Source organism: Anarrhichthys ocellatus, unplaced genomic scaffold (genome assembly GCF_004355925.1).
Source record: "Anarrhichthys ocellatus isolate YVR2014 unplaced genomic scaffold, GSC_Weel_1.0 scaffold3, whole genome shotgun sequence".
NCBI classification, from domain to species: Eukaryota; Metazoa; Chordata; class Actinopteri; order Perciformes; family Anarhichadidae; genus Anarrhichthys; species Anarrhichthys ocellatus.
In genome coordinates this window covers 13,618,737-13,635,439 of record NW_022280033.1, presented here as the reverse complement: position 1 = coordinate 13,635,439, position 16,703 = coordinate 13,618,737, and the positions used below count along the sequence as shown (strand labels likewise).

Here is a 16,703-nt window from a genome sequence, read left to right as displayed (position 1 = left end):
ACACACACACACACACACACACACACACACACACACACACACACACATCCACTCATCCTTTAAAAACACACACAGAGACACAGTGATGAGTGATCTCTGTATGGGTTGCCTGTATCCTGGAGACAATGAGGAAGATTTGATGGTATTTGGTCTTTGAGACTCAAACATGAGTTGTAGGGATTTTAAGTTTTGAACCCCTTTCTCTCATCTCTCATATATAATGACCCGATTCAACATTTAGTCTATAATTTGATTGATAACATTGTATACGATTTTGATAAACTACAGTATTCAAGTTTTTGAGGCAAAAACATGAAATATGTTCTATCTTCTGAAACATGAGAATGTGCTTCCTTGACAATATTGCAAAAGGCTATTTTGGGATTTTGGACTGTTGATTGTAACAATTAATTGAAAAAAATAAATTGCTTAACAGAAATAATTGTTGGTTGCAGCCCTAATTATGTCATACAGTTCAGTATATTATGTCATGTTAATAATGCTATGTTTAGGAAGCGATACATGAGAATAAGTCATCACAGAAAACACTTAATTAGACAACATTGGGCAAAAAAAACAGCAACCAGAAGGGAAGTAAAATCAGGGAACAAAAATTGTCAATAGTAAAAGTAAAAGTAATATCTGATGCAATGTCTTCATTGGCTATAATTACATCTCTATCAGTCTCTCACTGCTGACCTCTACTGAGGTTTGTCAATCAAGCCGCTCTCCTGCTGACCTTTCATTGATAGACAGCTGCTCTGCCAGGGGTCTTGCTTCTCACTACAGTCTAGATGAGCACTTTGATTATATTGACCAGTCCGTTCCATGATCTCCTGCGGAAAACTTTACGCTGCCCAGAGGAGGCATCACTTCCTAACGGCATCAGCTGGCCCGAGCCGTGTCCTCTGTGGCACACAGGCATCTTGACCTGCTGCTTCTTCACCTTCCTAAGCTGTGGCGTGTGCCATTTGGTTGTATCGCCCATCACCTTGTGTCAGTCACCTGCAAGACTGTCTGTGCGGTAGTGAAGACAGGGGTGGGCAGCTCCCGGCAGCAGGCCGCTATTATTGCTGGGAAAATCTAAAGATTATGTAAAGTGATTCAGCGAGTGATGTGAGAGGAGCTGGCCACCACTGACAGCAGGTCTAGCAGGTATGTAGGTCACACAGGGGGAGGCCTCTTTTGCATTTTCTCCCTTCCATGTCTATTTTTGTTTTGTCTCACTTCTTCACTTAATCAGTTATTCACTTACTCCTTTCATCTCAGGGTATATCTCAGCATTCTCGCTCTTTTTTAATCTCCTTTTTTTGTCATCTGACAGACCACTGTGACTGTGTCACACTACACAAAGTGGGGAACAGAAAAAGACTAAAAAGAGAGAGATCAAGAGTGAGAGACATTGCCAGGAGAAGACAACATTGTTACTGGCTATTGTGTTTCTTTCCACTCTTGTTGTGTCATCAGTGGGTTGCCAGCAGTCAATTTCCCTTTGTTTCTTGCAACATATGTTGTCAAATATCCCCCCGTCTTTTCTCATGCCATCCCTCTCTGCCCTCTCATCATCATAACTTTCTCAGAGTTGTAGCTTAACCCCAAAGCAGATGGTGTCTTGTACTCTTTTCAGTCATTCAGAGTACTTTGTGTTTTTCATCTTGTTAAGCATGGCCCAGGCCTGTGTAATGAGCTTGGGCCTTTTCAGCCTGTTTAGGGGACCCTGACCCAACTCGGAGCCGCCCCAACACAGCCCACCACTGCAAGGTTACCCAAACCCGCAGGGGAGCACAATGCTACTTGGTGTCCACAACCCCTCGACCTTTTCTTAGGGAGAAGAAAGGCGGAATATTAAGAAAGACTCTTGGCTCTTCAGGAGGCCAGCAGTATAGAGGGGCAGTCACAGTGTTTATTGAGCAGGCTTGTTTTCGTCTCCCTAGCCTACAGGTCACGGCTCGGTGCTCTTTAATTGGCTCCGATTGTCAGACAGTGTTCCATCTCATAGCAAAGAAAACTCCAGCTATGAAACGCTCCTCACAAAATCCTTTCTTTTCCTCTGTTTCAAGAGTGGCAGCTCATGCAGTTAAGCTATTTCCACAAGCCTGCACAACAAACGTAACATTAACATATGAAAATGGGCTGCTTCCCACATTTACTAGCTCATTAGTTCTTTTGGTTGGGCACTTGTTGAGTTCCACCCGCTCTTGTTTTGCTTGAGCAGGGAGATGTCTTTAATTATCATTGCAGTCGGCATATCAGCCCCAAAGCTATTAGTCCGTGCAAAGTTCAACGAGGGGCTTGTTTAATATACATGGCCCGATGCAGACCAGGCTCAAGTCCCTCATAGACCACCCAGTTTACATGCTGAAATGAATTCTGCTCTCATCTCCTGAAAGGAATGGAGCTTCAGATACTAGCATTGACCTTGACATTTTCCTATCTTACCCTCTGAAGAGGAAATGCTATTGAGAGAGCAGCAGCCCTCCGCCTGCTTCATAAACGCCACAGAAACCACAGACTTCTACCAGACGCTTGATCAACTCAGACAAAATAGAAATACTTGATGCAATCAGGGAGACATTCAGCGGGACATTCAGTCAGTAAATGTTACTGAGCAGCTACTGGGAAGTGAAAGAACGGTTTAATGGTTTTCAGCAGCTCCCAGAATGAGATCGTGATGGGTCATATATCCATTGTTTGAGTAGCAGCAGCTGGACACCTGTGTGAACTGGCTGGCATCAAAGCTCCAGGACCTGTTCAGACACAGCAGACCAGCCCACCACGCCACGGTTCGGGGATCAAATGAACAGAAGAAATTCTCCTGGGGAACTGACCCTTTAGGGCACAGACACTTCTTCACCTCCATCGATTTTTACTCTTTCACTGCTCAAGAAAAGAGGATTTGAATTAAAGACAGTGAGGTTTCCCTGTGGCTGACGGACAAAAGGAACCTCCTGTTCCGCCCAAGGCTCCTGTCTGGAACATTAAGCAGAGGCGGTTTCCCATGATGCCGTTCGGGTGACCCACAGGAACTGCCTCCCCTGTGGGCTGACTGAGCTAGAATGACATGACCATTAAAAAAGCGGTGGAGGCAGAACTGCTCTTTGAGGATGATGCAAAAATAATGAGAAAACTTGTCATACAAAGGCTACAGCGAATCAAATATCAATTTAATTTATTAACATGATGCTTTAAAATCTTAACTTGCCATCGTTGTTCAGTTCAAATACATTTTCTATAGCGGTTCAATACTGTGGTGCAGTACACTAATGCTGACCAACAAAACGCTAACTTCCTCTTGTCTAATAAATGAGTGGGGGGGGGTGTAATGTTCTGCTTGTCTGCATACAAGGGTGACTTATGCCCAACTCTCTTCCTTCCTCTCCCCTCTCTTATGTGTGCAGATGTGAGCACACACACACACACACACACACACACACACACACACACACACACACACACACACACACACACACACATATTCTCATCCTTCCTCTTGAGCTACTGAGGGGTTTTCTCTAAATAATTTGTTAAAAGTTGTAAAGAATGACAAGTTTGGCAAAGATTGACAGATTATGGTTTTAATATGTGAAAACAAAAATGAAGATCAGATACCCTTTTAAACACTGTCACCCTTTCTTCTTGCACGTTTTAGTGTAGTTCAGCAGATATAGAAGCTGTTGTGAATGAGATGCCCTCTTTCTATATGAACAACCGCAATAACCCTTGCAGTCTACAAATTGTGTTACGTTACATACTGGTAATCTACATAGCGGAATGAAGGACGGGAGACACTGTCAAGGACCCCCCAGGGTCCCCGCTTTAACAACCACTGGTGTAAGCTGTCTGGTTTCCTGCTGAGCGAGTCAGTTCGGTCTACTGTTTTTCTCTTTTCCTTATCAGCTCTCTGTGGACTGTGCCTCTCCTTCACCAGAACCTTGACAGAGGCCCGTTTTTCTCTCTCTCCCCCATCTTGTTGATGTGTTTACCACTGCACACTGACATCCTCCCCTTAAATGATAGCCCCTATGCTGTCAGCACACTGGAGTCAAATTAGAGAGCAAGACATACCCGCGTTGCGGTTCCCTCCTAGCCCCCGGCATGCAGGGGAGGCTGAAGCCGCAATCAATTGAAATTCTGAGCTTTTTGCTTTGTGTTGATCAGTGCTGGATATTAGAGGAAGAGGATGCTACCCTAGCACCCAGACTGTGTTGTTATTACTTGAGAGAGGGGAAGGAATGAGCGTCTGGAATACGGCTATGTTTCAGTGAGCTGCTGCTGCTGCACACCGGCGTGCTATGCTTGCACGTATAAAAAGGCAGACATGATGCAGGCTCTTTTCAGACACAAGTCGCAACATCAGGCACATTCCACATGTTCCGCCATCAGCTTTAATACCCGTAACGTGATCGTGTGGCAAAGTGGTAATGCATGGCATATCATTTCATGTGTATGCATAATTTATTTACGCCATACGCCTGACTCTCAAACATGTGGCACGTCGTCTACTTGTTTCCCTTCAATTGAAATTGAAGGGAAACAATTCAACTTCAATTCTCTTATAGATCCAAATTGTGAATAACTAGAATTATCTTTTTAATAGTTTTGCGTAACAACAGAATGTATTTTGCCCCTTGGAGAGTTCCATGCCTCAGATCAAAAAGAGATTGTTGTTGCTTCATCCTTCCTGCTTTTCAACAGTCCCTAAATCCCCATGGAGTCTCAGGGAGAAGAAGTTTCATTCCAAAATGTTGCAAAAGATTAAGTCAGTTGTATATGCTGAAGAAGCAGTGTAATGTAGTTTCTCCATAGATGGCAGCCTTTAACACCAAATTGCCAGCGAAGCAAAGGGAGCATGCTTGAGCTTTCTTCATGCTTTAAGAACCTTTGCATACTTACTTACACGTGTATCCAAACCTACAATTACAACCAAGGAACCTGCGTTTCTGTAAGGAATACAATTAGCCTGACCGCAGACTTGTTAGTGTAAAGATACAGAAGGCTTTTCTGCTCGTTCTTCTATCGTGCGCCTAAGCACTTGTATTTGTTTACATCATTGCTGGACTGCCTGGGGAGAGCAGTTATTTTTATGGTGTGCTTTGTTTGGATGGTTGTTTTTGCAAAAGGGGAAGTGGCAAGGTTTGCTCAGGGAGTGACGAAGAAAGAGTTGTGTGAATACAGAAGGAGGATAGAGGGGGAGAAGGATGTGTGGGGGGGGGGGGTCTCAGGCTGCCTTGAAGGGTTGGCAGGCTAATTAATTTTGCATGTGTCGCTCTCCTTTCTCACATTTGTTTTGTTCTTTTTTGAAGAATAACTTTAGGAAGGCGCTGAATTTCCAGGCATGAGAGACTGCTAAACATCACGACAAATGTATACGTGAGGCCACGAGTATGAAGTTGCTCTTGAATTCCTGGACTGAATTTGGGATGATTTTACTTTTTTTTAGCAGAAAGTAATTTTGTTTAAAAAAGAGCAGAATGCTCTTGCACAAATGATTACTTTTACCTTTTTCATCCGCACATTTAATCAACTACATCCGCATGCATGAATTGACATTCAAGATGAGTAACACGTCTGTATCTATATGTGCTCCACATTGCAGATATCCCTGAGATAAGCAACACTGGCACCAGCAATGGAGGTGAGTAGAGATCATGTTTTTTTTTCCCCCCCATGAACTATCCGGTCTAGGCGCTGTGATGCATCACTGCCACTTAACAGACACCTCCCTGCTGTCTGCTCTCCACATCCCTTTCTCCATTGCTTGCTTTCATGCCTCTTCTACTCAGCATTCTGTCACCATACCTGCCTACATTCATGAAATATCATATTAGGGTTCTAGTTATATGTTGGATGCACTTACATGTTAGTGGTAGAAACTCCAGCCAGCATCAGAAGAGCTGTTTCGGTTTTAAAAAAGGCAAAAAAACATGACTATTAGTTTCTATTCAAAAGGTTCTTGTTAGCTACATCGTCACTGTAAACCCACTCGGCTTGATTAACAAGCTTGGCAGGGCAGAGAGATTTTTTAAGGTAAATTGATTGCTTTTCTGCACAGGAAGAGGGGCAGCACAGATTGGCTGATTATCATAGCCACTTCTCACATGTTCCCTCTTCCCCTCTCTATTCTTCTCATTTCTTTCCCCTACTCTTATCTAGAGGAGATGAAAGATCCTGTGGAGAGCTCAGAAGAACCTGATTCCATTCTAACTGACAGCATTCAGTCCAAAGGTAAGGGCGTGGGAGAAGCACTCGCACTCTCGCTCACTGGCTCGCTCTTATCTCGCACACAATCTCTAGTTATAAGCGGATTCTTATTAGTGGCCACAGCTGCTGAATTATAATTCACTTCATCCGGAGAATACTCAGCGCTGTGCAGCTGAGTGTTACCCAGTTTCACCCTCCATGTCTCCATTTTCCCCTCCGTCTGTCTCCATCTTTTTCTCTCTTTAGGGGCTGTATTGTAGGATATTTTGGTATAAACGTGTCAGCACGTCTTTGGAGATTGAATGTGATGAATTGCCGGCAAACTCAACTATCGGACATTTAATAAATCAAGTGTGCAATGCATATTATTTCAACATTCAGCCAACAAAGACTGTAGGAGCAATAATCATGCCAATAAATCATGTTTGATAAGGATACCACACTGTTGATATTCTCAGGTCTCCGTTGAGATTTAGGTTAATAAGACTGCATGAAATTTGACTGTGGACATATGTAGAGAGTGCTATGACTTTCTATGTCTGCCTTTGTTCCGTGTGGGGCTCTTTAGAGTTGTTGAGTCAAAGAATGGGATTCCGATTTGGGCATCTTAGTTTCCAGCTAGAGAAAAAGATCATTAAGCAACTGTTGTGAACAGATTGTCAGGGTTGAATAAATAGGACAGGCTAGCAGCATATGAAATAACTTGGCATAGGCAAACGGGTTTGTGTATAAAGGAGAGAGAGCTTAAACAATGACAGACAAAGCACCAGAGAAGAAAAGGCCTGTTGTCGAACAAGCGTGTGGATCAGGTGGGATGGTGATGGAGCTGGGTAGAGAATAGTTTCCAGCTAAAATTAGCCGTAGTACATTATCAAAACACATGACACTGGGCAATCACAACAGACTGCCCAGTTTTCCCAACAAAGATAGCAGGTTGTTTTATTTCTACTAAAGATTCACATTCAGAACAGAGAAAATGTATCAGCCTCAGTGTCCAAATGTGTGATTACCCATCTGTCTGTCACACAAAATAATAATGTATGTCACCGGTGCATTGGCTTTTGTAGATAGATGCAATGTGCATGTTCTGGTTACTGTTTCTTATTTACTAAGATGCAAATGCTGTCTGATGGCAAAGTAAAGCAGTGAAACAATTCTAAATGTAGCATACACTCGATCGACACTTTACCTCGCCGTAGGAAGACCCTTCCGTTGGAGTTATAACCCACCGGACTCCATTGACTAAAAGATTAATGTTACCTTGCAGAACACCTACAAATACATACAAGCCCACATCAAAAAGTCTGAACTAATCCTTCCAGTTAATTCTGAAATTAGCACAGCTAATGTTGACTCAGCTAGTCCTAGTGCTCATATTATTCATAACATTATTGATTAGCTCAAAGTTATCACCATTTCCTGTGGTAACCTACTCCACTGCTTTTTACTAACCGCTGAGTGAACGTTTCCTTTAAAAAAAACTGAAGAGAACGCAGAGACATCAGAGAACATCCATCAATAAGCAGCAATGTTAAAGAAGACACAGTATTGTGTACTAAATGTAAGAGCCAGAAGAGCCATGCAAAATCTGAATTCAGACTATGTACTGTACTTATTCTCCATCCAGACACTGTTGAGAAGAAAGAATGACCAGCTGAGGGAAGGACAATCAACCTCATCTCACAGCCAGCAAAACTGTGCGAAGGCCAACCACACTGGTGTCAGACTGGCCCATGTCAGTATGGGCTCTGACGCTGGCCCAGGACAACCAGCTACTCACAAGATGCTCACATCCCCACCTTTATTTAGCCTATTCCCTCTTTGTTAAGAAACGACTCATCCCTAAAGTGTGTACTGTATGTATATGTTTGTATGTATGTGCAAAAATGTACTATATGACTTGAACATATCAACCAGAATGAGATGAGCCATACCTCACTGTGTGTTACAGCCATATATTGTGCCAGCAGAGTGCGATGAGATAAACCAGGTTCAAGTCTCTTAATTTGATCTATGCCCACTGTGAGAGCACGGTAGAGCTGTCAGTCAATCAACCAACAAAGCCACAGTCATGATGACATTTAACAGTGGAATTACCTGACAACACACTGACACCTGCCATGTCTCCTCACACACTACTGCACCTCCAGCTCCATTGTTTAGTCAAATCAGTGAATATACTCTTGATTCCGACCACAGTCTGTAAGGCGGTGTGTCTCTCCCCGGCCGGCCTTTTATCTATGACCATCACCGATCACATCTGATCTCTGCCACCGCTGTAACCGCAGCTTAACTCGCTTTACCAAGAAGCTGTTCATCAAGGCCCACGTACGCTAAAGAGGATATATACGAGTGTCTTTTAACAAATCGATTAGTTCTTGTCCCTCTTTTTCTTTGCCGTTTTAAATGCATGCCAGATAATTGCTTTGAACTTCATCAACATAAACAGGAATTACAGTCCTCTTCGCTTTCGCTTGTCTCCTTACCAGATTGTCGATAACTATATTGAAGGAATCTGCCTTATTTCATATCAAACTATAAAATCCCAATCACAAGGAGGTGGTCCAAGTATGAATTCTTGGTTTTGATTGCTTGCAGATGATTTGTAATTCTGAGTACAACATGTAATGGCAAATGCCTGTTAATGGTTTCTTGTTTTCTCCTCATTTGATTTTAGAACATGGTTTGGGTTTCTTTGGTTTCTGTTAAATGTTGTGAATTATCTATTATTTTCATTGGTGCCATACTAAAAATCAGATTAATAACAGTTCTATGAAATGATGCCTTCATACTTTGATGTTTGCTTTGCTAAGCTATAACAGAAACAACTAATAAAATGTAAAGGTGGAAGCCATGTCTCAGCTTTTACTGTATCTTGTCATGTGTATTGTTTTTACCTCTGTCATTATAGTAGCTATTATTTCATTTCTTTCTGCTCACAGTTGGTATAGTTGATTTCCTCTCAGTTACGTGTGAAATTGATCAACTGCAACAGAGCGATCAGTCGTGTGTCTCTGGTGGACAGAAACAATTAGTCTGTCCTTTGATCTCTAGCACGCTGCCTCTCTGGCCCTCAGGCTCCGTCCTGTATCAAATGAGAGGAGGCAGACCTCCTCACCCGAGAGCCCCCCCCCCCCCCCCCTGTCTGGGAAGCTCACTAATGGCCAGAGACCTCACAGGGAGTTTGTTATCAAAGACTTATCAGCTCTCCAGAGCAGAACATCTTCATCAAGCACCTGTCTTATCTGGACAGATCATGTTAGTTTCATCTTTGGTAAATGTTTACTTAAGTCTTTAATACCTAAAGTCACACTTCATGATTTAAACTGCCACGTGTCACAAAACTTCCCACTAGGTTTGTCTCATCATTCAACAAATACAATCTGAATAATCAGAATAGAGCTGGAAACAAACCCGAGGGCGAGACAAATTAAGACCGGACAATAATGTAAACCCCACAGAGAGCTAAAGGTGAGATAACTTCATCAGGGGGAGGTCAACTTTAGGTGAGCTGCAGCTCTGCACAAGCAACATATAGCAGCAAACAACTATTTCTATGTAAAGATATACAAATGAACTGAATTGGAACAGACTTGGTCCAATCAGTCTTCACTCCCACATCATATTTATTATGGGTTCAACAATTAAGTAATGCGTCTCCACATTCACTTCTGAGCGTGCTCTAGGGCAAGTCAAGGAGTAAAATTTGCACAGTTAACCATTTACAATTAAAAGGGCACACCACCAATTTAGCATTGCACTCCTTTAGCCTTGTCAGAATCACAATGGACAGTTAAAAAAATATAAAAAAAATCGATGCAGCAGAACCATCGTGTTTTTTATTCCAAGCATGCGATTTCTTTGTCAAACGCTGGTGCCTATATTCCCCAGTATCCACCATGCAACTCAAGCGCCGACAGCTAAGGGCAGAGATTCAGGTGTGTCAAGCTGGTAGTGGCTAATGCAGCCTTGAGCAGAGATGAACAGAGGGCTACAGAGGTCTGGTAAACTCAAGTCAACAACTTGTAGTCTTTTTTTAGATAGCAAAAAGTGGGCCCGATCCTGCTTTTTCTCCAGGATATGGCCTACAGTCAAATAGGGGAACATAGTGTTCCAAACATTATCCTAAAAAGAACAATATTCAGCCATTGTTATAATTTTTTGATAACATAATGGCAAGAAAGCATCAACAACAGGTTTGTCATCTGTTTGGTAGGACAAGCCAATGAAAAACATCAATCTAGCAGCTACCATGTTTACGTTCCATTAACTTGTCGCATGCCGAGCAGATGTCAGGAGTGATTGTCCCTGAAACGGAGACGGTTTAAATTTTAATGACTTCATTTAAATGTTGCATGTCAGAACCGGGTGGTTCCCTGACTTTGAGCAGTAGGTAGTGTCAAGGGAAACAGCCTAATCGCACAGGCTTGCTGCCACGCACCGGCTCCCTAGCATACAAAACACTCCAGTGCCAAAATAACAAACCCCCTATTCCACATAACAGCCTGCCATGCTAGTTTACACCTAACAGTATTGGATTTTCAGGCTTATGTCAGAGTTGTGAAGCAGTAATTGTTCACTCACACTGCAAAAACCTCTCATAGGCACTGTATCTGTATCTACACATTGAGCCATGAACACATGAGAGAGTACTAATACATGTGTTGAGCGACCTATGTAGTTGCCATGTGTTTGTCAGTTTTGACAGGTCTTATTAGGCGACTGTGGGCTGATATGATGTGATGTACTACGTTTATTCTATTTTCCAGATGAAAGGACCTCTTCCTATATAAACATTCATTCCCATGTTCTCTCTACCGTTCTCTTTCCCTCTACTCTCCCTGCTGCTAACTCCTCCCACTGTCTACCACCCTCCCGCCACACTACCTCGACCCGGCGCCACACTGGCTGTTAACACAGCACAAACAAATTGGAGAAACATTATTCCAGCTCTAAAGCTTTAAATCCCAGTGCTAGATAAGCTGTTTTTATCTGAAGTACAGTGTTTGTCCTTCATGAAAATTCATCGCCCCCACAAGAGGCAAAGGCAACACTATAGGTGAACTAAGCCCAGATAAACACTCTAATTGGGATGAAAATTGACGCTATTCATTATGGATGTCTGTCTTCAAAGGCAGCGAGAGCCACTGAAATGTTGAAAGGAAATTGACTTGCAGCGTTGCTAGTTTGCTTTGAACAAGTGAGAATACGTCGATTAAACTCCACCAGCACAAGACGGTTATGCAGATTACATTTGTTGTCTGAGTAAAAAAGCACACTTGTCTCATGCTGATGGCCCCTCATGACAAGAGAACAGACCAGAAACAGGATTAATAAACTAATTCCATCTCTCCCGCTCTCTGTCGTTCCTCTAATTATCAACTTGATAATGTGCTTCCTCAGGTGATGCAGCGAATTCTCACCATTATTGTAGCTATAGTACAGATAAGACCACTGTCTCTAACAGTATAAAGTCAAGTCAAAGTTTGCTTTTTTGAATCATTGAGTAGTAAATCAGGGTTGAGGAGAGCAGTTCTCTTTCTTTTTCCAATCATATTGCTCAGAATAACAACTTAGGTATTTTTCACATGAGCCACATCCACACTTGGTTCAGTGTAAAATAAGACGTTTCAACGGGTTATGAAGCTAATGTGTGTGCAGTGGCTATGCAGCAATTAACATATTTGGCTGCTTTATGGGTTGATCTGTTTACCACAAAGACTGATAAAGAGCACCCAAGACCACAATAAGGTCCTGTGTTCAATTTGATTAGAGCCCCAATAACAATTGCTGGTGATAAACCTCACTTAAATTGGCATCATTAGCTCTGATTTGTCCTCATTATTCAATAGGTCAAAGCTATGTTTGTGAAAAGCTTCCATTTGGATTACATCTTAATTAATGCAATGTGTCTGTGTGCAATATGCTCTTTTTTCTAATACAACTAATAAACTGAGTGCAGTTGTGAAAGGAATGAAGACTCAACATGTTGCTTCCCTTGTTAACAAATTTACTTCAGATGCCGTTTCTCCAACAGAAAAAAACACAACACCCAGAAATCTTCATGAAAGAAAATGAAAAGCAACAGCGTTTAAAATGCTCAGTAATTAAATTGGACATTAATAAATACATTCGACTGATTCAGCTGTAACTTTGTTGGCAGTTTGGTTATGCTGATGTTCTCTAACTCATGAAAGATAAATACATTTAAAGATCAAGAACTTAAAGTCAAGCTGAGGAGAGTGCAGGGTTTTTCCTGGAGCCCTGTTGCTTTTCAATGCAGCCGTCTGACGTGAATGCACTTAAGTGAACCGGATAGAGCAGCAGGCATGCTGAGGTCAAATGTAACAATGTTTTTAGATTTTATAAAATCAGCAGGAGACTATTTTTAATAAATGACAGGTTTCTTTTGTATATGCAAAGTAGAGATACAAAATGGAATATGTATTTGTAAAATCATTGGTTTCAGCATTGTATTTTTTGTAACACTACGAATACCAAACCTTTCTTAACACATGTGAAAAAGGACTAGCTTATCTTCATATTAGCTGTCAAATTATGCTTCATTTTGTGTGACATTTCTGCAGTTTAAGCCCGAGCCTGAGCCATTTACTTTCCCACCAAGAGACTGCAGTGGATCTGGCTTTTCTCACAGTGATGATATATTGTTGAAAGACATTTACAGTCTGGGTAAGTCACTGGAGAAAAGGTTAATTAACAAGTTTATTAATTACTCACTGAAGAGCAATACCCTTCTGTAAATGCCTCCTTTTGAAGCTTCATACCTATTTCTACTCTTGCTGAAAACGGTTCAGTGTCAACAATACCAATCGCTGGCTCACCATATGATGCAAGCAAAGGTTAGCAGCAACGCCGCTTAGTCCTCACCAAATGTCTCCAATGGGACACTGACACTGACCACTGTTTGCATGTCTTATCAGCATTTGTATTTTCGTGACTGGACGAAGAAACAAATTAAAGTTTCTAATGTCTTTGGCCAATCAATTGGTGTTTTTGCTCTTAACATCTAAAGAGCGAGCCAATACCAGAAGTACCACAGGCATCATGGGAACTTTTTTCTGTGTTGTCTCGACTGTCACAAGTTTTAAAATATCTAAGGACTATTTTCTCATTCATATTTATTAGTTTTTGCAAAATCACCAGCACATCTTTTATACTTCTATCTGTTCTAACGATTCCTATTAAATCCTGTGGTACACAACCTTTAGCAGGTTAGCTCTGTTGAATTAGTTTGTCTAAAAGAGTGAAATTAGCAACTCCAGTTTGACTGTGCATGTGTTCACTGTATTATTCTTGTGTTTTGTTGCAGACAGGCCGACTCACCGCAAAAATCAACAAATTGAATCCTTGTTTTAAGAGATATTCAAATAAATCCTGTCAGCAGCCTCTGCCTTATTAACCTGACCACTCTAGGCAACTTCTTGGACACTGTCAATAATAACTGTTGCCAAAAAAAGTTGCCATAAACTTACAGTGCCAAATGTGCTAGAATTCAACACACATTCCTGCATAAAAAGATCTACTGGTAGGTTTGCTGTTATTTAGTTGTTGTTGTGGTTGGTTGATTGTTAACAATGCTCTGAAGAATTACATTAAGGCTTCTTGACTTCTTTCCCAAACAAGATCACGTCTTCTCAAGAAAACAGACGAGCTTGATTGGTTTCGCATTTAGGCATCTTGCCTGTCAGGGCTGATGGAGAAGTGTTGCCTGGCAACAGGCTGTAGAAAGTGAGGCCCTGTGCGTTCAGAATCGATGAAGTTTAGCCGTCGAACAGACGAAAGTGTGTCCAATTTAGCTCGGCCCATTTGCCAAGAGAACGTAGCCTGTGAAAAGGTGAGGTTGATTTAATGATAAAATATGTAACCGTATAAGCGAGGGCAGCAATGTTACAATAATGTTGTAGAATAATATGCTGTAAAAATGATAATATAGTTGTCGGAGTTCTGCGCTCATTCCTAGGTTGCCACAACGGTGCCACGTATCTGTTAAGATGTCAACAATCACAAAGCTGCCAGTGCGGGATTATCCTGAGTTTTCTTGCAACTGGAAATCAGCCAGGAGCAGATTAGGTGGTGGAATGGCCCCAGGTCCTAGTTTAGCTTTGATACTGACTCTCCTCCCTCTCGACTCCCTTTTCAGTAGCTTTTGGTCTGCCAGGGCTGGTTGAGTGGTCAGCCGTGAGTAATCGTCTCAAGGTCCCAAAAAAAAAATCACACCGCCACGCTTCCTACTCTAATGTTGATGAGTGTATCTGTCGTATGCAATAAGCACTCCAGTAATTTATAGACAAAAAAATGTCCTTTATAATATAGCATGTTAATAAAAAGTTATATTATAACTTGCTGAAAAACATCATAGTATAGTATGTCCAATAAAAGTTATAATAAAAGTCTTAGTATAACATAAAAACTCACAGTATAGCATGTCGAAAAAGTCTTGAAAAGGTTTCAAAAGACAACATAAAAAAGTCGTAATATAGTTTGACAAAAAATACATAAAAAATACATAGCATGTCAAAAAAAGTAATAAAAAGTAATAGCATATCATGTAGAAAAAGTCATCATAAACTTTGTCGAAAAAAAATTCATAAAAGAATTCACAGTATGGTATATCCAAAAAAGTCATTCAAAAGTCATAGTAGAGTGTGGCAATTAAAATCATAGTATAGTATGTCGAAAAAATTCACAAAAGGTCAAAGTATAGCATATTGAAAAAAGTGATAAAAAAGTAATATAGCATGGCGATTAAAGTCAGAGTTTAGTTTAAAAAAGGCAATTCAGTGTCTTGAAAAAACATTAAAAAGTCATTAAAATTGTCATATTGTATGCCATTCAAATATATCTCATTACCATCATATCTTCTATGCTGATTTGCCCATTGAGAAAGACAGAATATGGATATCAGACCATGGTGTTTAAGGTGACTTGCTCCTTTCAGAATCCTCTGCATGAAAACCACCTTTTATTTATTACATGACTTCCATTACAATAATTCCTCACCAAGGAAAGCCTTCAGCTAACACGGAGGAATGGCCATCACGTGTGGTAAGCATTTGTTTGAGTGTACATTGTGTGACTGTATGTGTATTTATTAATTCACAGATAACTGTGGAGAGGGCTGCTCCTTCCCACAAGGATTCATTATTTTCTGTTCTGAACTCCTGCTGGTTATGTTAATGGCTCGTGAATTTGCATAACAAAATAGGCATCAAGGTAGGCAGGAAAATCACTTCAACACAGCATGCAATTTACATGTGCCATTTTGCAACCAATCATTCAGTCACGAAGACACGCTAGTAATCTTTGCAAGCTACCGCAGGCCAGGTGCAGGGTAAAGGACAATATGTAGGTGTATTTTCAAAGTTCCCGTCGGTGTTTGACCATCATCGGTCCCAACACTTTGTCCTCTTTATACCCGTCAGTCTCATTAAGGAGAATAACTTACAATATCATTATAACTCATTAAAACAGAAGATCAGTTATTGTTTAGTGGGAAAACAGTTCAGAATGCATGACATCAGATGATTTATCCTCATGATACCTGTATGAACTTCATTAATAAATATAATACCTGTATGAACTCCATTGTTAAATATGAATAATTTAGCATCATTGTCAAATTGTCTGAGCCTGGCAGAGAGGCGCTAACAAACGAGCTGAAAGAGATGATTAAAATGACACCAAACACCACTTTTTAGGCTTTCCTGTCACAGAACGCCACAGCTTCTCCACAAGATGCAACTCACAAAACACCTCACACAGCAATATACAGGGAGATTTTCTCATTCACTGTTAATTGGCTCATTTATTCCTGCGAGCAGTGGAAAAGAAAAACAGCAGAGATTAAGCAAACTTCCCTAACAAAGTTTTGGAGCATGTCTGAGGCGTGCTGTCTGGATTGGAACAGACATCGACATTAATGGAGAGAAGCTAAAGCGTCTGTAGACAGTCAATGCCACCCGTCCCTCTTGTCTCCAGGCTAAACGCCTCTTGTCACAGCTGACAACTTCTGCAATTGATTAAGTCAGTCTTGCTGACAGGAAGACACAAGGTCACAATTATGATGAATGCTCTGTTTATTTCACAATATCTAAAAGAATCAAGGAGAAAAAAAAGACTCATTTTCTTTTTGTTGAGCTTATAATGATTAGGTTGGTCAATCAGCAAGCGTTAATACACAGTATGTTCAGATATTACTTTCTGTGAGATTCACTTGGATGAATTTCAAACTCATCACTGAACATTGCAGCAACTTTTCCCACTGGCTGTAGCAAAAAGGAATGAAAACTCAATTTCTGGGACTGAATCCATTTATTCATCGCGCCATTCCACTGTGCATCTATCAGTTCACCAATCTATTAATGTAGCCTGTCAGATATGAGCCTAGGTCCTTCTCACCTTCAGCGTCTGCGCGCCACAATATCTCCCATCTCCCCAGCTCTTCACGGCTCAATACTCTCTGCTCTAATATATATGACCGA

General features: G+C 41.2%; 1 protein-coding gene across 1 annotated transcript in view; it reads left to right on the top strand.

Annotated features, from left to right (window-relative positions):
• macrod2 (mono-ADP ribosylhydrolase 2) overlaps positions 1-9,051 on the top strand; it is a 379,266-nt gene extending 370,215 nt beyond the window's left edge. The window contains exons 16-18 of the mRNA XM_031875650.1: positions 5,597-5,635; positions 6,154-6,225; positions 7,829-9,051. Coding sequence (XP_031731510.1) covers positions 5,597-5,635; positions 6,154-6,225; positions 7,829-7,851 — 134 coding nt within the window. The 3' untranslated portion in view covers positions 7,852-9,051. The remainder of the gene's footprint in view (positions 1-5,596; positions 5,636-6,153; positions 6,226-7,828) is intronic.
• The last annotated feature ends 7,652 nt before the right edge of the window (positions 9,052-16,703 follow it).